Here is a 22,509-nt window from a genome sequence, read left to right as displayed (position 1 = left end):
GGTTAGTTCACCCAAAAATGAAAATTCTGTCATTAATTACTCACCCTCATGTCGTTCGACACCCGTAAGACCTCCGTTCATCTTCGGAACACAAATGAAGATATTTTTGTTGAAAGCTGATGGCTGAGAAAGGCTTCAGATAGTCCTCCATTGGCATTCAGTACATTTACACTCACAAGACTCATAAAAGGCACTTAAAACATCGTTACAAAGTCCATCTCACCACAGTGACTATACAATAATTTTACGATGCGACGACATTAGATTTTGTGCGCAAAAAAAATCAAAATAACACCTTTATCCAACCTCTTCTTGTCTTCCGTGTGTGCCTCCACGACGCATGCGCGAGAATATGACGTAGCGCCGGGGTTCGGGAATCCTTGAAATGCACACTTTAAGCCCATTTTGAGAACTACGCCGAGACCTAAAGCACGATCAATGTAGAATTCAACAGCTTAGATATGCGCGTCTTCCTCTGCTTGTAAACTAATCGCTTCTGGGTCATGTGTCCGAACGCCGGATCTGCGTCATATTCTCGCGCATGCGTCGTGGAGGCACACACGGAAGACAAGAACAAGTTGGATAAAGGTGTTATTTTGATTTTTTTTTGCGCACAAAAACTATTGTCGTCGCATCGTAAAATTATTGTAGAGCCACTGTGGTGAGATGGACTTTGTAACGACGTTTTAAGTGCCTTTTATGGGTCTTGGGAGTGTAAATGTACTGAATGCCAATGGAGGCCTATCTGAAGCCTTTCTAAGCCATCAGCTTTCAACAAAAATATCTTCATTTGTGTTCCGAAGATGAACGGAGGTCTTATGGGTGTCGAACGACATGAGGGTGAGTAATTAATGACAGAATTTTCATTTTTGGGTGAACTAACCCTTTAATAGTGAATATGTGTCCCCATACTAAAGTGTTACCAATTTGTTTTTAATTGTTATTACCACAAAATTATTTCAGTATTAATTCGAAACAGTGTCTATAGAAATGCACTTAAAACGGAAGTCTATGGGGCAACTGTAACACTTCCAGTGCTTTTCTATCAACATATTTTTTTCTAGATTCATTATACAAACTGATATACTGTATGAGTTCAAATGCTTTCCTATCGCAGTCGACAGTATGCTGTCAATAGAGCTTAACTTGCATTTAACCTGCAGTATTCCTTTGAAGCATGTCTTCGGTGTTGAAGTTCTTTTTAAAGCAAACTCTGCCTCTTTTAACTTTATGTACTCGTTGACCCTGAATCTAAATTTGGCCACTTTTAAATGGCTACCTTGTACGTCATTTCTGAATCAAAGCCACATGTCAAAACAAATGACCAAAACTCCATCAAGGGCACTTTGTAACCGTGCAATCTGAGAATCAAGTTGATGTGGACTTTAAAGCAGACTGCAGTTCAGTGTCTGATAAAGTGTATTTTTGTAGTCACACAGTTGTCCCATTCTCCTACACACACACACAAGCACGCACACATACACACACGTCTGGTTTACTATCTTTGTGGGGACTCTCCATAGACACAATGATTTTTATACTGTACAAACTGTATATTCTCTCCCCTTACACTAACCCTACCCCTAAACCCCATCACACAAAACTTTCTGCATTTAAATTTTTCTAAAAAACTCATTCTGTATGATTTATAAGCTTGTTTCCTCATGGGAACCTCAATTTAGGTCCCCACGGGACAAGAGTCCCCATGAGTCAGTGTGCATTCAGGTGTAAAAACATGTACACATGACACACACACACACACACACCTGCGAGCTCAAGCCTTTATCTGATCCAGACTGCAATTGGCCCTGAGCTTTGCAAGCCTATGCAGTGAAGCCCTTGTTGATTTGACCCGCTTTAATTAAACTCCATACAGTTTTGCTATCTGTATGCGTCTTTCATTGAAGATTGCTTTTAAAATGAAATTGTATTGAATAGCTTGTTGAGTCTCATTGAATGCCCTGTCATGTGAGTGTAAACATCCACTGATAGCAGTTATTTTCCTCTGCCGGAGAAGCCACGTTTGACTGCGTCTTTGTGTGGATCCAGTCAAAGATAGAGAAGGACATTATGATGTCATTAGCAGACCAGCTTTGAGATGCCAGGTCCCTGCTGATAAACACAGGCCAATGTAGAGCACAGCTGGATCTGAGGCCATTAAACTGAAGGGAAAGCAGTGCTCTTAGTGTGGTAGCAGGGATGAGAGAGGCTTCTGGGTCTTTTTGTGTGGATGGCCTGAAGAGGGATAATAGATAGATGAATTAAGATGTTCTGTACCCTGAAAATAGCCATCAAGCCATTAACCGGTTACGCAGTATGCTGGGTTTCTATGTGATATTTGCGATGATTAAACTGATCTTAGATGCTGATTGGTCAGTACAGTTGTGCTAAAATACTCAATATAGAAACACTTGTCCACCACTGCAGAACCAATTGACCTGTCGGTAAGCCCCTCCTCTCGAACGCAGATGAGCCAATAGCAGTTGAGTATCAGTTGCGCTGGGACCGGAACTCGGACATCTTTAGGTGTCAGCGCCATAGAGAAACATTGGAAAATCCGGAGCTCTCATCGATTTGATAGTGTTTATGCCACAAAAATGCTAAAATGTCGTGCCTGAGGTACTGTAACACTGACTCCAGGGATCCTGAGAGGATTTTCTGGTGGTCATACTCTCGTCAAGTTACGATTAAAGTCCCTGCTAACATACAAACCGAAATAACTAACTGTTCTCACGTCATGTAACACTGTAGGTCAAAAACATTTCAGTGCCTTTCCATATTAAACTGTTTATACATTAATTTAATTTTAGATATGTTTAAGGTCTACATTATCTGTCCTACTAAGGAGGACTCCTATTTTGATGGGTATTATAGTCTACAGGTAGTGAAAGGGAAAGCTTGCACGCAGTTTATCGGAGTTGTTTTGCAGATACAAAATTTACCAGTTATTAACTGCACCCTCGAAAAGGCATACGGTCTGTGTATATGTTTGTTTGCTGTTAGTTGTATGAGTGTTTTTGTGTAATTTGCTGTGTATGTTAATGGTAAGCAACGGTGAGAAATAGTTTGTGAATGAGACGTTAATGCGCACTTCTTATGCTTTGTTTATTCAGCTCTTACGATGATTTTTTTGGAATGAAAAAGGACATAATAAACTTGATAAACCATCAGTAAAGTCTGGCCATCATTCGGACGGGGTATACGCTACATTCTGTGTCCAAAAACATCTTAGGTTTTCACACTGACAGCTGTCATTGTAAGATATAGCAACTCCGAGTTAGCAACAGTAACTAAGGGGGGCGGGGCTTACCGATAGGTCAATTGAATAACATTCTTGCATGTCAGGGAAAATATTTTACAATATTTTTAATAATTTAAAATGCACTGCCAATCATAAGTTTAGTAAGATTTTTTCTCTTCTGATCAAAATACAGTAAAAACAGTAATATTGTGAAATATTTGTTACAATTTAACTGTTTTTTTATTTGAATATATTTTTAAATGTATTTTTTATTCCTGTGATACAAAGTTGAATTTTCATCATTATAACTCCAGTCTTCAGTGTCACATGATCCTTCAGAAATCATTCTAATATGCTGATTGGCTCCTCAAGGAATATTGTTTTATTATCAATGTTGAAAACAGTTAATATTTTTGTGGAAACCGTGATACTTTTTCCTCAAAATTATTTCCAGGATTCAGGATTATAACAATGTAAAAGTTTTTACTGTCATTTTTTATCAATTAAATGCATCATTGCTGAATAAATGTATTAATTTCTTACTCACTCCAAACGTTTAAATTGTAGTACATGTATATTTAAAACTTTACTCAATTTCCTCAATATGTTTATTATGTAATTAAATAGTATTTAATAAACAGTAAATAGTATTGATGTATTGTACATAGTATTTTAATGTATTTATATTCTCATCCAGCTTTAAACATTTTATAATAGTTGTAGTGACCATAATTCAATCAAATTAAATATGTGTGCGCTCGGCCAACATTGTAATGAATGGCCTGATTCAATAGAAATTTGACAGGAAATGATTTTAACACTGCCGTTCAGTCATGAGCAGGGAGCACTGATAATGTATGCGAAAACAGATCACCTAGAAACTCTTAATGGCTTTCCTCACCATATTCCCCCATATTCAGGGACTGTCAATCATCATCCAATGAATTTTGATTTCAGACATTTATGGGCTGATGGTTTTGCGTATATTTGATATTTCCACAGCAGAATTGGAAACAGTATTGCGGGGCTTCCATTAATGCTCTGTTCATTGGGCTCTACAGCAGAGACACAGCTCTCTACTGCCACCTTTAGCATTGTTGTTGATACTACAATATATGGGATTCAAGTTTTACAACTAACCAGACGTATTATGGCTAAAAATTATGGATTTGTTTGGGTTGAACTGTTTTGTTTACAACGTAAAAAGAAAAGCCAACAGAATTTATAAATATTTAAAGTCATAAAATATATAATTTTTAATAAAAGGTAGATACATTTCATTTCCTGAATAATTTAAATTTGTATCATTTGTAGGTATTTTATATAAAAGTGTATGACAATAACCAACCACTTAGTTGTTAATCATATTAAAGGATTAGTTCACTTTCAAATAAACTTTTGCTTATAATTTACTCACCCCCTTGTCATCCAAGATATCCATGTCTTTCTGTCTTCAGTCGAAAAGAAATGAAGATTTTTGATGAAAAGATTTCAGAATATTTCTCCATATAATGGAAGTCAATAGACCCCATACAGTTCAAGGTCCAAATGAGAGGTTCAGTACAGCTTCGAAAGGGCTTTAAACCACATCAAACGGTACCAGACGATCAATAAGGGCTTATCTAGCGAAACGATCTGTCATTTTTTAAAAAATAAATAAAGTTTAAGTTTTATAAGCACAAAGGCTCGCCTTGCTCTGTGATGCAGTGATGCGCGCTCGTGACGTCACGTAAAACGCAAATACGTTGAAAAGGTCACGCTAGACGCAGGCGCAAATACGTTTGAATATGTGGATACGGTCCTCCTTCCGCTCATTTGTAAACACTGACTCGGTACTTCCTCCTGCGTCTAGCGTGACCTTTTCAACGTATTTGCGTTTTACGGGACGTCACGAGCGTGCATCAATGAACAGAGCAAGGCGAGCATTTGTGCTTATAAAACTTAAACTTTATTTATTGAAAAAAAATGACAGATCGTTTCGCTAGATAAAAGTGAACTAATCCTTTAAAACCACATTTTTTAAATATTTTTTTTTGTGTTCTTATGTGCTATTTTATTTGTGTTCTTGTGTTCTATGTTCTTATTTAATAAGATGATGCCTAATTCCTATTTGGTAAATATTGTATTGAGATTGTGGCAAGCAGTCGAGAGAAGTCGTGCATCCTCATTATCACTCACGCCACCGGCCTTGCCCCGTTCTCGCGGTCCCTCTGCCTCGTCCAGTTTACCACAGAGATATCATAGAAATTGTGTATGTTCTTTAATATGACAAAGTTTCTTAAAAGCAAAGTACCACCTCAAATGGTGCGCTGCATTCAAAGTAAACACCATGTTTTATTATTGCCATGTGGTATTATTTACACCTAACCCTTGTACTGCTTTTCCACTGTGTACTTTAAACAAATACATCGATAATTAATTTGCTTCCTCTCTGTCTCTCTGTTCTAGTGGTCATTATGGCATCTGGTTTACTGGTTTACCCCTTCGGTCTCAACTCCAGCCTGGTCAAGTCTTTCTGCGGAGACTCCGACATCTACTATGCCGGGGAGTGTCAGATAGGATGGGGCTACATGCTGGCTATCGTAGGTGTCATGCTCACCCTCTTCCTGCCCTTTTTTGCCAAGTACGCCCCCAAGGAGCATCTGTCACCCACCCCCTTGCCCACCCTATTATAGAGCTTTAAAGACCACCGCCAACAATATTCAACCTGCTCAGCCAACATAACCATAAATTGGACAGACTGCAGACTGCAGTCTCAGCATCATTTTCCACGGTTGGTAATAATGATGCCATCAATGTGAGCAGAACTCAAGAACCCTCATCCCCTTCTTATTCTTCTTGTTTTTTGTGCTGGTGTCTGCCCATATTCGATAAGGTCCTTTTTTTTCACACAATCAACCTGCCAGGTGAAAAACTCATTTGAAAAGGATTATATGGATTTTGGTCTTGCTTTCCCTTCTTTCTAATTTATTCTTAAGCTCTGTCTGTTTAGTTTTTTTTTCTAAATTGAAGACCTCTATGGACCAACTACTGAAAATAATGGATAATGGACCATGGTTCAAATTTCGAGATTTTGTTTGCAAGGATCAAAACCAAAAATAGCTAATTAAATGAAAATCGAGTAACATTTCCCAAGAACTTTTTACTGAGACTTGTCAGCATGCAATGAAAGGGGGAAAGACGACAGACCCTTTTTAAACAGACTTATTTAGGACTAATGGATCAACAGATAAAGGATCAGTTTCATTGAGAGAAGCTGAACTCAAACTCTGACAGTTTCTACCATAGTTTCTAACACCTGATATAGTACGTATTCAAGGACCAACACTGTGGCTTAAGTGAACTTGACCCTTTTTATCCTCCAAACGAGTCTTAAATACACAGGCTTGTCTGTATTTTCTTCACTTTGTTTCTCATAACCCTGTGAGAGCCATCAAGGAACTGTATGTACAGTACGGACAAGGCCGTTGCTTCAAACTGCCATGGATGGATCACAAGCATGGACTTTTCTCAACAACTGTATGTGACAGTGAAATGATCCCACGAGTAAAACAACACGTTTTTCCAAACTGAGTGAACAGGAAATGTTGTGAAGCCTCCTTTGGCTTTCTTTACTGTAACACATACTAGTACTGAATTATTCAGGATTACACAAATCAGGAGCAAGGCTGTTCTTACTTAAAGTTGGGCTTAGTTAACACTGAGACACTATGTTCTGGAAAATACCAACTTCTAACCAACTTGTGCCTTTTGACCATTGCTAAGACTTAAGTACCTTTCATCAGGTAATCTACTTCGAAAACATTTTGTAAATGCTTTCTTGTTGGATTAACATTGTGTGATTGTTTCTGTATGTCTCCATCTTTAATGATGGTTAGTTGTAGTGGAAAGTCTTTAATGATGGAGCTTCTTGCCAAGCTGATGGCCTGTTTTTTTTTGTTTAGAAAGGGTTTGCAAAAAAGAACAAAATGATGAAAGCTAAATTATCAAGTCGTTGAACAAATCGGGACAAACGATTCCGACAGTCCTGATTTGTCACGACAGATTTATGTATCACTTTAAGAAATTTAAACGATCGAATTAAGCTAATGCGCTAATGCATTTACTCTTGGCACAGCAATACGGTGAAGCTAAAGCTTCTACTTGGATCATTCCATATTGCACTTGGCTCACTTTTGCTGTTGTGTTGATTCATTTGTGTGTTGTGTGTTCAGACTTGCTAATAACATTGGCACTCAACTGCCCTCGTAACTCCAACTTCTATTATGATATAGATGAGCATACAGCCAAAAACAAAAACGACAACAAAAAAAAACATAATATGTGTGTACTTTTAACTGTTAACGGTAAGCTGTAGCTCAGAGGACAGAGCACAACTTTAAACTGGTATCTGATGTCAAACATAGCAGGCCCTTTTAATGTGTTTATGCAGGAGTACACTGGCCTCCTCCGATTGCCTTGATGGTGACGGCAACTTGCATTCTCGAGTTCTGTTTATGATCATGTATGTCTGTGAAGTCTGACCACTGGTAGATCTTAGATCTTGTAGATTAGTGCTGTGGGATTCCCACTGTGATGTTTTGGTTGTAAATAATTCTGTAACATGGCATCCTGATGGTTGGTTCCCTTTTGAAAGATATATTTTGAGATGTTACCTCATCAATGTGTTTGAAATCCTTAACGAATTGCTGTTATGTGTTTCTTCTTTATAATAAATCATTTCATAAACTTAGCAAATTGGAGCCTTTTGAATGAAGACACCAATGAAGCTTTAAAACATATTTGAATACAAATTGGTTTTTAATGCACCAATTAACAATATAAATGCATATCAATTCTAACTCAAATATTATGCATATAAATTGGAATAAATAAATATATTATAACAATAAATTAAAATAACTTAAAATAACTATTTTAATGCATATACATTACAATTCCTTCTTATAAATGAGAAATATCCTAAATGCTTCTCAATTATAATAATTTGAGATTATATAAACACAAATGAGAACAAAAATATTTTAAATGCATCTCAATTCTAATAACTCAAATATTATAAATGCATCTAAATGATATCCCAGAACTACAATTCAAAGTAACTTTCATTCATCATGTACAGAATCAAAATCTCCAGACACAGATCACAGATTTGCTGTAATACTGCTTTAGCTTCACTGACAATTTTAAGTCATCTCTTAACTAATTCACAACTAAAACAAAACCAACCCTAACTTCAGTAAAAGTCTGTGGTAGTTTAATCTTTCTCGTGTTACTCACTCAGATTTCACTGAGCGCCAGCACCACATTCCTCATCTCTGCATCTGACGCTTTCACAGCCTCCTGCGCGTTCCTTTGCTCTGACAATGAAGCAGCTCTGACTGACACACAAGTCATTGTGTCCTTTTGCCTGTCGTAGTTTCCGACGCAGCGATGCACCTGACCTCTGATCAGTCTGGGCAGAATATGATCCTACAGAACAGACATACAATGACTTTATAACTCTGAACATACATGTTTACGGTGTCTCTACCATCACATAACGGTGGCAGCCCTAATGGTTTATCTTATTTGAAAAAAAGAAAAAGCACAATGGAAAAAAGTGGGAGCAAGTCATAACCCAGAGAGAGCATGTCGTTTCTTTATTTGTAATGTCATCTCTGGTCCAAATAAACAAGTCTGATCATTAAAAAACATTTAGGAGAATTACGGCCACCTACAGCAATATTGTGGTATGAGCTCACGTTTTAAAGAGCATGTTTATGCTACTTTAAAATTCTATTATTTTTTGCAATTTTTGGAGCTTGACAGCCATAGGGCCCTATTTTAACGATCTAAGCGAATGGCGTAAGTGCCCTTAGGGCGTATCCGAATCCACTTTTGCTTGTTTAACGACAGGAAACATGGTCTAAAAGTGTTGTCCGTGCAATAAACCAATCAGAGTTCCATCTCCCATTCCCTTTAAAAGCCAGTTTCGCTCACGCCATGGCGGATTCGCTATTTACATGGCAGAATTTGCAAGTGGAAAAACGGAATGCTTCTCTAGTGAGGAAACGGATATGCTCGTCCAATGACGCCTGCTTGCTCGTCATTACTGCAAATAGGTAGGCTAATTCTGACACATGCAATGACTATCCACAATGATATGTAGGCATTTTTTTATTTAGGTACACAGTAATAATCTTTTACATTTTAATCCTTTAACTGTTGGCGCGTTCCGCACCCGCCTGTAGGCGCATATTACTAACACGCCCTTTAAATAACACAAAAAATACTGCACTATTGACTTTAGACCAGGTATTAGTTGGTCAATGGCGCAGTCTATTTCAGTTGCCTCAAAATAGCAACGCGCCAAAAATGCGCCTGAACACACCTCGTTTTCAGGTAGATAGGGCCCATAGCATCTATTAATTTTCATTGTATGGAAGAAAAGAGTGAACATTCCATCTTAATGCTAATTAGAAATTAATACAATTATAAAATATTTGTAAAAATATACACTACCATTCAAAAGTTAGGGGTCGTTAAGATTTTATAATGTTTTTGAAACAAGTCTCTTAAGCTCACCAAGGCAGGATTGATTTAATCAAAAATACAGTAAACATATTATTATATTGTGAAACATTACTAGCTTTCAAAATAACTTTTTTTACATTTTAATATATTTTAAGGTGTAATTCTGTGTTAGCAAAAAGCTGAAAATATTTTAAAATGTATTTTTTATTCCTGTGATGCAAAGCTGAATTTTCATCACATGATTCTTCAGAAATCATTCTAATATGCTGATTTGCTCCTCAAGTAACATCTCTTATTATATTCAATGTTGAAAAAGCTTGTGATGCTTTATATTTTTGTATATTATTATTATATTTTTGTGAATAATGTGATACTATGATAAATAGAAAGTTCAAAAGAACAGCATTTATTTGAAATATTTCATTATTCATATTCATTTTATTCATCCTGCTGAATAAAAACAGGAATTTCTATTTCTATTATACAACTGTAAATGCGTTTACATGCGTTACAATGAAGAAGAGAAAATTAGGGGTCAGTTCACACAGACGCAGGTCAGTGAAGCGAGAAAAAAAGGTCTAGAGATGTGTTTTTTAAAAGTTGACCTTATTTGAACTTTAATACCTTGTTTTTAGAACTCTGCATCATGCACAAGATGCGAAACGTGAACGCAAAGATCAAACACGTCCGTCTATCGCATACTTACATTGAAAAACAATTGAAAAGTAGTGCAGTGGAATGTAAAAAATGTGTTCTGTGTGAAGGACCAATATTCCCTGACTCACAATTTCAAAGTAAAGGCACTGGACCATCTCTTTACCATCCCTCAAGAGGAATTTCTTTGCTCCGTATTCTCCAACTGTAACTGCAGAGTCCAGTGTGGCTGTAAAGAGAGACAGGACTGTTAGACAAAGATTCAAATGAAGGGGATCACATGTGTGTTATAGTCTCCTCACCAAAGATCTCAAACAGCATTGGTACTCTGGTCTTGTACTGGCTCCAGTGCTTCATTCCTTCAATAACAGCAGTAACAAGACGAAGGGACATCTCACGAGGGGGCTTCTATCCAGCAGGAGGGAAAACAAATGATGTTAGCTGAACAAATAAAACAACAATACTGAGAAGCAGAAAATCTTTGAAAAAAAGCTGTACACAAAGAAATTAGTAGAGGAAACTTATGACACAAAAAACGTATAATTGTTAACTGTTAAACTTATTATTATATAACTTTTTTCCCATGGAACACACAACATTTTTTTTTTTTAACTGAACCCAAGTAGGTAGTGACAAGGGTTGTAAAATTCAAAAAATGCAAACAATTAAAGATTAAAATATGGGAGACTTTAACCAGGGCTTGGCGTGTAACAGTCACTTTTGATAGGGCTTGACATTAACTTATTTGCACAATTCACACCACACAAATTTAGGGACCGCCTCTAAAGTTACAATTTACGACACTGGGATTACATGTTTCTAAGAATGATTTACAGTCATAAAATAACTGTAAAGTGAACAGTTACTAGGTTCTAGGTGTCAGGTATGACGCACACCTTTTAGATTTTTGATATATAAAATAAACTGTCAAATCACATGGAAATGATGTATATGTATTTCACTAGGATACTGTATGGGCTCATACACAAAATATGCTAGATTTAAATAGGCTATGTCATAGCTGATAGAACACTGATGCGAATATTGTTTGAGAATAAATTATATTTACCAAAAATCTTTTTTTTTTTCAGACAAGCAACTGTTTAGTGTTTCTCTTTTATAGATTAAGGAGCTTTACACACAACCTTATCAGAGCTAAACAGGTCTATTTGATGACCTGTTAGGGTTAGGTCATGTTATACATTTCATGCAGACTTGATTTGGGTGTGTAGAGTGGTCATTTACATATATAGTAGGGCTGCTCGATTATGGAAAAAATCATAATCACGATTATTTTGGTCAATATTGAAATCACGATTATGTAACACGATTATTTCACATGACTTTGGGAATGTGTTGTATTTATTAAAAATACACCTTTCAACAATTCAATTGAAATTGTAACATTTGTTGTACTTTTTGACATATTCAAATCAAAGTATAAAAGTATTCACGTAAAAATGATAACCACAAATAAATAAGATCAACAATATGGTTCGGCTAGATATGCTTTTCAGGTACGTCTAACATTAGTTTTCAGGTACAGAAATGTATCAAATGTAAAATAACATTGCATTTTTGAGTGCATAAATTAAAGATGAATCCTATTAAACTTACAAAAGCTATTCAATCCGGATCGGAGATGCGTCGTTTTTATCGACTGTATAAAGTTCACTTAAGGCATATACAGACTATGTCTGCTAAGATACTCATCAAGATGGACATGTTGACATACGTTTTGTGTGAGTTTGTCCGTTCAAGAGCAAGACTTGAAAGAGAACTCAATATTTGCGCGCTGTGAGACGTGTGCGCGCTTTCGGATGAGAGCACAGAGATACATTTCCTCACAGCGCGTGCGGCTTCTCATTCACGTCTTCTGGCTCTACACCCGGGTGAAGACGGTGAAAATGACTGGACATATTCGAACATACGGCAGCACTCGCATGCATTGAACAAAGTTTACAAAGAGAGAATTATTTGAAAAATATGAGGGGAAAAAAGGACGTTTACACGGCACCCCTGCTCTCGTCAGTTTTTTTTTCTTTATTAGATTGTCATAGGTCACTCTGTTTAATTTTCAAGTGGTTAAACAAATTCGTGCTGCTCCCTTGCGTTGCAGCCACTGCCATGTAGCAAATCTTGCACGTAGCATGTTTCTGCTCGTCGTCTGATTCCTCGAAGCCAAACTGTTCCCAGACAACGGAGTTGGTTTTTGCCTTTTTTGCTCACCAAACGCTGCTGTAACTGCCCTCCTTCTGCCATCTTTACTCGCGCCGAGTTTTTAAATTCCAGCGGATGATATGCACACGAGACTCCCGATCTGAGAAAGTTTGTGGCTTCGGGAGGGGCGGATGAGCGCGTGCGCGTTTCATTCAGAACGCAAGACAAAATAAGAGTGTTCTTGCAAAACTGAACATGGCAAAATAATCGTTTTTTCTCGATTATACTATTTTGGTGATCGTTGGGAGGCAAAATCGAAATCGAAATTCGATTAATTGCACAGCCCTAATATATAGACAGCAACAAATTTCCCAACAACAAAATTGTGGCCAGTGAAAACACTGAGTGGCTAGTAACTTTGGAAAACCACTAGCCACAGTGGCTAGGGAGCAAATAAATTAATGTCAAGCCCTATCAAAAGTGAATAAAACTGGATTATAGAAGCAGATTTATTAAAGGGTTAGTTCACCCAAAATGAACATGATCATTTACTCTCCGTCATGTCGTTCCAAACCTGTAAGACTTTCGTTCATCTTTGGAAAACAAATGAAGATATTTTTAGGGGTGATGAACTGAGACATCAACTTTCCCTTGAGCTTTAAATATATAAAAGGTCATGGTAATATAAGAATATCCTGTAAGTTTCAGAGCTGACAACTTCCTTGTTAGTCAAAGAAAAGCTTTAATTGACACCAGGCCCAGAAAACGAGAGCTCTCAGAATATGTGGACCTCTAACGTAATAGGACCTAGACGCCACCTCTACAGATAAATATGCTTCTGTACCCCGCCCACCGACTCGTGAGCTAAGGATCGCACTACCAAGCTATAAACATAGCGGTGCAGTCCCTGCATAAGATTCCTTCTGAACACACACTTATGTGAGTAGGCTAAAACATGTTTTTTTATGTGTTAGTTTTGCATAACATTACAGATCGTTTGAAATCTATTGATTACATAACTTAGCACGCTGTCACAGGGTGGAGAAGGTGTTATTGGTTCACTCGTGATCGGACTTGTAACGTTATGGGCCAGGTGCGAGTGTGTGTGTCTCTGCGTCTGCGCGAGTGTGTGTGTGTGCCCACGCTACGTGAGTGTGAGTGAGTGTGTGTGTCTGCGCGAGTGAGTGAGTGAGTGAGTGTCTGTGTCCGCGCGAGTGTGTGTGCGTGTGTGCCCGCGCGAGTGAGTGAGTGAGTGTGTGTTTCCACGCGAGTGAGTGAGTGAGTGAGTGAGTGTGTGTGTGTCCGCGCGATTGAGTGAGTGAGTGTGTGTCTGCGTGAGTGAGTGAGTGAGTGAGTGAGTGAGTGAGTGAGTGAGTGAGTGAGTGTGTGTGTGTGTGTGTGTGTGTGTGTGTGTGTGTGTGTGTGTGTGTGTGTCCGCGCGAGTGAGTGTCTGTGTCCACGCGAGCGAGTGAGTGTGTGTGTCCGCGCGAGTGAGTGTGTGTGTCCGCGCGAGTGAGTGTGTGTCTGCGAGAGTGAGTGAGTGAGTGAGTGAGTGTGTGTGTGTGTGTGTGTGTGTGTGTGAGAGAGTGTGTGTGTGTGTGAGTGAGTGAGTGAGTGAGTGAGTGTGTGTGTGTGTGTGTGTGTGTGTGTGTGTGTGTGTGTGTGTGTGTGTGTGTGTGTGTGTGTGTGTGTGTGTGTCCGTGTCCGTGTCCGCGCGTGTGTGTGTCCGCGCGAGTGAGTGTCTGTGTCCACGCGAGCGAGTGAGTGTCTGTGTCCGCGCGAGTGAGTGTGTGTGTCCGCGCGAGTGAGTGTGTGTGTCCGCGCGAGTGAGTGTGTGTGTCCGCGCGAGTGAGTGTGTGTGTCCGCGCGAGTGAGTGTGTGTGTCCGCGCGAGTGAGTGTGTGTCTGCGAGAGTGAGTGAGTGAGTGAGTGAGTGAGTGTGTGTGTGTGTGTGAGAGAGAGTGTGTGTGTGTGTGTGTGTCCGCGCGAGTGAGTGAGTGAGTGTCTGTCTGTCTGTGTCCGCGCGAGTGAGTGAGTGAGTGAGTGTCTGTGTGTCTGTGTCCGCGCGAGTGAGTGTGTGTCCGCGCGAGTGAGTGAGTGAAGTTTACAAAAACTTCCTTCAGAAGCCCTTTTTTAACCCCCGGAGCCGTGTGGAGTACGTTTATGATGGATGTGTGCACTTTTTTGAGCTTCAAACTCCCCGTTCACTGCCATTATAAAGCTTGGAAGAGCCAGGATATTTTTTAAATATAACTCTGATTGTGTTAATCAGAAAGAAGAAAGTCACATACACCTAGGATGATGGCTTGAGGGTGAGTAAATCATGCAGTAATTTTCATTTTAAAGTGAACTACTCCTTTAAGCGAACATGCTTGAGCTTCCATTTACCACAACTGATGTGTGCGTTGATGAATGTTTATATGTGAATAAAAGCCTAAATTAAATCTGTTCATCATATCGTGTCTCTTCATCATATCGTGTCTCTTCAGAAAATTTGGACTAAACCGCTCAATTCTTGTGGATTATTTTTACGATCAGAACTTTTTGAAGCGTCAAAGTGGTAGTTGCGTAGCTGTCAATGGAGGGACAGAAACCTCTCACATTTCATTAAAATATCTACATTTGTGTTCCGAAGATGAACCAAAGTCTTGCGGGTTTGGAACGATGACAGTATTTCATTTTTGGGTGAACTAAACCATAAAGGGTTAGGTCTCACAACACTTCATTCCATTCACTTCCATTCATACACATGCAAATTCTGGAGACCAGTTTCACATTCCGCTGCGTGCCAAAGTTCAAGTTTGGTGAACTCTGACCTGCGAATTTGTATCAGAGTCCTGCACGGGCGCGGGTACCCGACGGGTGACCCGCGAATATTGCTGAAACGGGTGAAAAACATCCTACTGTGTCGGATACGGGTGCGGGTCGGACAAGGGAGAAACACGGGTCTAAATGAAGACCCGTGTTAGGGGTATAGGCCTATATATAAAAATATATGCATGTATATTGTAGATGTGTTCCTAAAAATATGCATATACAAAAATATGCCTTGCCTGTATTTCAAGTTGATAAAATAATTTCAAATTCATATCAGTTTATTTGCAGAAGAATCACAACCGTGCGCGCGATCTGCCTGCACTGCACTCGTCGAGATGGATCATGAGGAGTTGAAGAAAAGATAGCCGCAAATGTGGAACTTCATCGCAGAGGAAGCACGCAGATAACTGTCGTAACAAACCAAGCACAAGCAGTTCTATCCAACAGTATTTTTGTTATGTTTCCTGAGTTTGGTCTCTTAATAACATTAGTACATTAAGCCACGTTAAGCGTTTTTTTTATAATGGTTTTCTATGGGAGGAAAACGCTTAACGTGTAATTAAACGCGTTGCGTTCATATTCTGGGCTCATCTGATTTTTTTGTACATAGTACATGTTATTAGTATTATGTTTACAGAGATTGGTCTCTTAATAACAGTGTCTTACCTACATTAAGCCACGTTAAGCGTTTTTCATGTTAAGCGTTTTAGAATGTCCCGGCTGAAGTTGTCCTTGTGTTAATGGTCATGTAATAACTTCAGTATGCTGGCAATAAACATTTTTGTAAGTGTGTCTATAATGTGATATGCTAAAGTGATTTTATTGCGGGTGTGGGTCGGGTGTCTGTTCTATTTTAAGCGGGTCAGGTCGGGTGCGGATTTTATTTAGTGCTGTTGTCGGAAAACGGGTCGGATGCGGTTTTAAGCACTGCGGGTACGGGCGGGTGCGGATTTACAAAATCAGTCCCTGTGCAGGACTCTGATTTGTATCACATGAAGACCAAAAAGTGTAGCATATCTACCACTTAAGAGATATGCATCTATAATCCTGTTTGTTCACTTTTGATAATAACCAAAGAAGATAGAACATTGATAAGTCACGGTGTGATCTCTACTCTGAATTGAAAGCTGCAGAAACACAAACTTTAAAGCTGCAGGTTTGCAGAGTTGAAGGATAGTGGAATAGACTGTATATTTGTACATTTTAGATGTATTATTTTTAGTTATATAATGTATGTTTTTTCTTTAAAAGACATCCCAAAGTGTGACGTCATAGTGTCCAAAGTAATTTTGCATGCTCAGTCTAGTGTGACCGCCTTTTTAGACTTAAAATTAAAGTAACACACACCTGCTTCTGAGGGGTGGTCTGGACACTCGAGGTGTCCATCTTTTCTTTTGGCCACATTCCACTGGTTGATTGTCCAACAGGTTTGAAGTTCCACTTTCCGCTGTGACTCTGAGCTCCTGGGCCCTGAGTGTTTCCTGCTACAGGGGTACACTGTTGGGGACGGTGCGGCATTCTGGGAGAATTTGTCTGTCTATTAAATGACTGCTGATTCTGGATGCCACTGGACCATGTGGGCTGACTGGGCGAGACTGAGCTGCTGCTTGGAAAGCCACCATGAAGCTGGGATCCAACTGCTGGCATTGAATCCTGTCTCACTGGAGGCCTTTGTTGCCCTGTCTGTGACCTGGAGGTAAAATGGTGACAAATACAAAATATAAGGTCAAAAATGTTTTGCAGGATAACATAAAATGTGCTTAATGCAGCAAGATGTACATTAACTGGTTTTATTAAACTTTAAAATATGATTTAATGCAAGTGAATCAATTTGACTATATACTGTGAGGTTAGGTAACACTTTACAATAAGGTCCTATTAGTTAACATTAGTTAATGCATTAATTAACATTTATTAAGTAGAGTACTTAAAAACTGTGTTAACATTAGTTAAATAAAAATACAACCGTTCATTATTAGTTCATTTAAGCTCAGGTCTATTCAATAATATTAATAGATACAACTTCTGATCTTAATGTATAAATATATAAATAAATGTTGAAATTAACATAAGCTAGGATTAATAAATACATTTTTTAAGTATTGTTCATTATGAGTTCATGTTAACTAATGTAATTAAAGTGTTAGCTAAGGTTACTTAAATCAAAGTAATTCCTAAGGCTCAGGTGAGAAATAGAAAAGAAATAGCTCCTTTAAAATCTTATTTGGTATTTTCATTCATGCTGGTTTTACTGTTTCAAACTATGGGAGGCAACTGATCTAGCAAGCGTTTTTGAAGAAATAATGCACAGATTTTGACACAGCAGCTTCAAGACCTTTCTAGGTGTGTAGTCATTATTTCAGATATGAGTATCAGTTGAGTACCGGGCATAGACAGTGTTTTTGGGGTGAGGTAAAGGTGCATATCCTCGTCCTGCCACGCCAGGCGAAGCAGCAGATCTCATGCTGGATTGCTGAGATGAAAGATGGGCTCGCTGGTTCCATTGCCCACTCTGACCTAAAGCAAAAAAAAAAAAAAAAAAAACTCTAGGGTTATATTTGAGAAGACATGATCATGAAAGACAGAAAGACATGACATCATTAGCTTTGTCTGCATACATACTGTAATTAAGATCATTTTTAACACCAATTTGTTCAAAATTTAACTCCTTGCAGAGCTCATACCTTTCAGAGTTAAACCTTACTGATTTCCATATCATCCTATAATGGATACATTATTCCAGTTTGAAACTACTATAAGTCAGGGTTTCTGCAGGTTATATGATGGTCAATATAAGACTTTTTAAAGACCGTTTTAAGTCCAAGTGAAGAAAAATTAAGAAATAAATTGAAATTCAATATCAATATTTTCTCTAAATGTAAATGTCTAAAGTGAAACACATTGAGTTGTATTAGCAACACTTCCAACAGATATCCATTCATTTTTTATTTTTGTACAAAAAAAAAGCTTGAATCGCTCAGCTCCCAGCCTAGCCTAGAAATCTAGATGCACCCTAGCGGAAGCAAATTTAATTTGCAGCCAGGGTCGTCTAGCTTGAAGTCTAGCGTCTAGTTGGCTTGCAAGCCGGAAAAACCAAACTCTAGTCAGGCCAATCACATCGTGTATAGAGTCGGTGGGCGGGCTTAACATAATGATGGCAGAGTTGCGGCGGTTACGCGTGCTACTTGAAAACAAAGAAGCTGGCGAACAGCGGTCTGGTTGGTTGTAGCGCTATCCTATTGCGTGCAGAGGGAATTTGAAAGACAGCCGTTTATCCCGCCCCTCGGATTGAGTCCTGCCTGCCAATGGTGAGTTCCCAGACACAACATCTTGATGTGGGTCTGGCTTGTTAGGCTACTCCCAGCCACTAGAATACAAAAATAACTTTTACTGTACCTTCTGCAAAAAAGTGATGTTCTTCCTCAGTAGTTTTGTTTCATTTTCCAGTGCAAATGTCAAAATATTCTTATATCAAAATGCATTTACTGGAGATACAAAATGACATAAAATATGAAGTCTTGTTCTCTGTGAAATTGATTACAATTTAGTGAGTTTATAATTAAAACAAGAAAAAATATCTGCCAATGGGCTCAGAAAAACTTAATGTAATTCAAAGGAAAGTTTTCACAAGTCATTGGCCGATATTTGTTCTTGTTTTAAGCATAAACATGCTTTATTTTGAGCAGTTTCTCAGGACTTTATTTTATATTTGCATCTCAAGTAAATGCATCTTGATTTAAAGATGTTTAGATATTTGTACCGAAAAACAGGACAATTATTTTTTTGCAATGCATGCAACATTTAAGGCATGACTTTATGAATTTAAGATGCTCGGATTTAAGACCTTTTTAAAGCCTTAATATAAACAAACTTTTGTACCAAATGCAATAAGTCTTTTAAATAAGAGGTAGGAAATGATAATATTTTAATTTTGTCATTGTGGATGTAGTGCATTGTTAGATGTATTTATTTGATGTTGTGTACCGTTAACTGTTCTGTGATTGTGCGGCGAGACCAAAGATCAATTTTCATCTTAGGCTGAACAATAAAGTACCACAAACTAATTTGAGTAAGAGCAAATTAAGACTTTTTAAGACCTACAGAAACCCTGATAAATACATCCAGCTTCATCCCCTTGCATACAGGACACTCACATAAAATGATATATACTATAGCAAGTCTCAAATGCTTGATTGTTTATATCGTCGCCCTATGAAAACGATCGTATCGCCCAGCTCTTAACAAAATGTGCAAAAACAACAGTGTGACTTTCTGTAAAGATGCTTTGAAACAATGTGTATTGTGAAAGCGCTATAGTAAAATTGACTTGACATGATTTATAAATATAATCTATGATCTGTCTTCTGAACTATAAACCTTTTTTTTTACTAGAAACCACTTTATAATGCTGCACAAAAATTAAAGTTACATGACAAAGATTATTCAGTGTATTATAGTGTGACAATATCGAGTTGGAAGGTGAATAGGAAGAACATCTGAACAACTGATGCATAGTGTGCTGCATCAGAACTTGGTAGATATTTATTCAGCATTAGATTCGAGACTGACGTAGTGGAAACACGTACTGGGAAGAGCAGAGGTGGAGGATTGTGTCTCATTGTAGTGGTTGGCAGTGAAAAGCTCACTCTCAGAGGGATTAGACGTCAAAGGTAGCCTGCTCCTCCTTCTTTGATTAAACAGAGGCACAGAGAGACAGCCTGCAGAAAGACAAGAGAGGCAAAAGTCTGCTTTGATTTCAGGCTTTAGCAACCTGAATAACACTAACGTTAACTGCAGCAAGGTGTTGTATTAGCAGATAAGCAGTATTTCAATTAGGCAGATTTATATACAATGAGCTATCTGGAAATAATAAATTGCAAGTAATTAAACTGGATTATTTATATAGTAGATGGAAGATTTTGACTAACCCAGCTCTTATTTTCAGGTTTTTCCAACCAAGTAACAGGCATTATGTGACAGTAAATCCTACCTGCGTTTGGTGTCTGGTTTTCCTTCCTCCACATCTTGACAGTTCACTCCTCACACTGTCCGAGAGGTGTAACAATATTATTCTGTAAAAATATTACTATGTATTAACCGTTTATATGTTATATCACCTGTATGAGCAGGTCTGGTTTCTCATAAAGATTTACTATTCAGTGTCTACTCGATGAGAGATGTTCTTTCTGTCAATGTTTGTTCTCTCTCACTCAACTCAGCTCAAAAACATAAGTATGGTAGAAATATGTACTGAAATATTTATATAATGAGTTTGTATGTAATAGTTAAGCTGTTTTTAAGATTTGCTGGCTAAATTATTTTTGCTAATAGTGCAAGGTCATTCATTTAAGAATCAAATTGTTCTTACCAGTAGAAAACTGCGTCAGTGAAGAGAAAATATGTGAATTAGAAGCGCTCATTAAGTAGTTTAAGATGTATCTGTGATTTAATCCCGCATAAAATCTTTAGTGTTATAATATTTGTTTGTTTATTGCGACGAAATCGTTTTGGCGCGAGGCCTGCGCGTGAACTTGTGAAGTCCTACTCATCCCGCGAATCGGTTCTTTCGAACAGTTCGATTCAAAGAGCCGGAATTAGTAGCCTACTTATTAAGCGGTTCTTCACGTCTCATATCAAGCATTCTCTACTAGTAGCCTACTCGTCTCGTACTATTAAGAAAAAAAAAACTTTACTAGGGGCAAATTTGTTGGTTGGTGACAGATTGATGTACGGTAATTTGTCTAAAAATAATTTACACACAATACATTGTTGTAGGTCTATCAAAAATACATTTAAACAGATAATATTTTATGACCTTTTCAGATGATGAAAGTGCAAAGAAAGGCAAAAAGAATCTTAAAGACCATATATTGGCGCTGTGGGCTGTCCATTCGCCGCGGGGCCCCCAAAAGTGGGTGCACAGTAGCACCGCCCTAATTGTTGTCAGTCCAAAGAACAAACCTATACTGTAAAGTAGCCTAGCCTAGATAATATCGGATACGTAGGCTGGTAGGTGAGATGCACATTGATTTTCATGATGAAAGCGATGTCTGCCACCCTCATTCTTGGTGTGAGAAAAAACTCCACTACTTCCCACCAGCCACTGTAGGTCAATTAAATATTCATTAATGGCCAGTGAGCAAAGTTTCAATGAGTCACAAAAAGAAAGAGAATAAGCAATAGGGAAATTCAAACCTGAAATTTGATCACATATGAAGATTATTAGAAACATTACATCTGAATTATCTGGCATTGCCTAAATGAGTCTAGTTGTGTACATATTTGTAAAGTTGTCACAAGGGCAATATCACTAACTTTTTAGAAAAAAAAGTCAAATTACACAAATTACTTTATAGCAGTGGTTTTATGTTGGTTTCAAACACTAAAACATAAAAGCATGCATTTTCTGATTTCTGTTCTTCAAACTAAAATCCCAAACATCATATTTTTGTAATAGTTGGGTTGAGTAAAAACTGTAAATACTGTACTGAGGCGACTTGTCCTGTATTTAGCATGTCATACCGTTGCCTCAAAAGTATTTGGACAGTTCAGCCACACTTAAAATGTTGTAGTATGTCATTGCACTGTGGATACATTTTCAAACCAAGTGGTATCTTGCAAACAAATTATGCTAGAGCAGTTTCAGAACTACTAGAATTACTTTTAACAATAGTGTAAAGTCAAGATCAAACAGGTGTCCTATACAGAGGCGTAGCAAGCTTTTCAAAAGTGTGGGGGATGGATGTGGTTTGTTTGTTAACAAAAAAAAACGATTGTGTGTATATATATCTTGTATGTTATACCTTTTGTACCCTTCTGTCATTGTATTCATATATAAAATTATATATATATATATATATATATATATATATATATATATATATATATATATATATATATATATATATATATATATATATATATATATATATATATATATATATATATATATATATATTATACATACCTCGGTTTTTTTTTTAACCACGGTGTTCGGTAGGGTTCTGATGGCTCACATCAGTTTTTTGCTATTCTATTCTTAGGCGACGAGAACAGAAAGAGGTTATGGAGAAAAAAAATGCTAATTTTTCATTTTACTTATAAGACTTGAAAAACCTTACT

General features: G+C 37.7%; 2 protein-coding genes across 2 annotated transcripts in view; one reads left to right on the top strand and one right to left on the bottom strand.

Moving 5' to 3' along the window:
- lhfpl7 (LHFPL tetraspan subfamily member 7) overlaps nucleotides 1–7,975 on the top strand; it is a 257,065-nt gene extending 249,090 nt beyond the window's left edge. The window contains exon 3 of the mRNA XM_079815964.1: nucleotides 5,690–7,975. Coding sequence (XP_079672090.1) covers nucleotides 5,690–5,916 — 227 coding nt within the window. The 3' untranslated portion in view covers nucleotides 5,917–7,975. The remainder of the gene's footprint in view (nucleotides 1–5,689) is intronic.
- A 546-nt stretch (nucleotides 7,976–8,521) lies between these two features.
- spata22 (spermatogenesis associated 22) lies at nucleotides 8,522–20,411 on the bottom strand (the record flags this gene model as incomplete). The annotated part of the gene is made up of 7 exons (XM_079814257.1): nucleotides 8,522–8,713; nucleotides 10,543–10,640; nucleotides 10,714–10,819; nucleotides 16,735–17,077; nucleotides 17,772–17,904; nucleotides 20,034–20,178; nucleotides 20,316–20,411. The coding sequence occupies 7 exons, from the start codon at nucleotides 20,409–20,411 to the stop codon at nucleotides 8,522–8,524; spliced, it is 1,113 nt and encodes a 370-aa protein (XP_079670383.1).
- Between the last annotated feature and the right edge of the window lie 2,098 nt (nucleotides 20,412–22,509).

Source organism: Gobio gobio (assembly GCF_949357685.1).
Source record: "Gobio gobio genome assembly, chromosome: 4".
Lineage (NCBI taxonomy): Eukaryota > Metazoa > Chordata > Actinopteri > Cypriniformes > Gobionidae > Gobio > Gobio gobio.
This window is presented reverse-complemented; position numbering and strand designations above follow the sequence as displayed.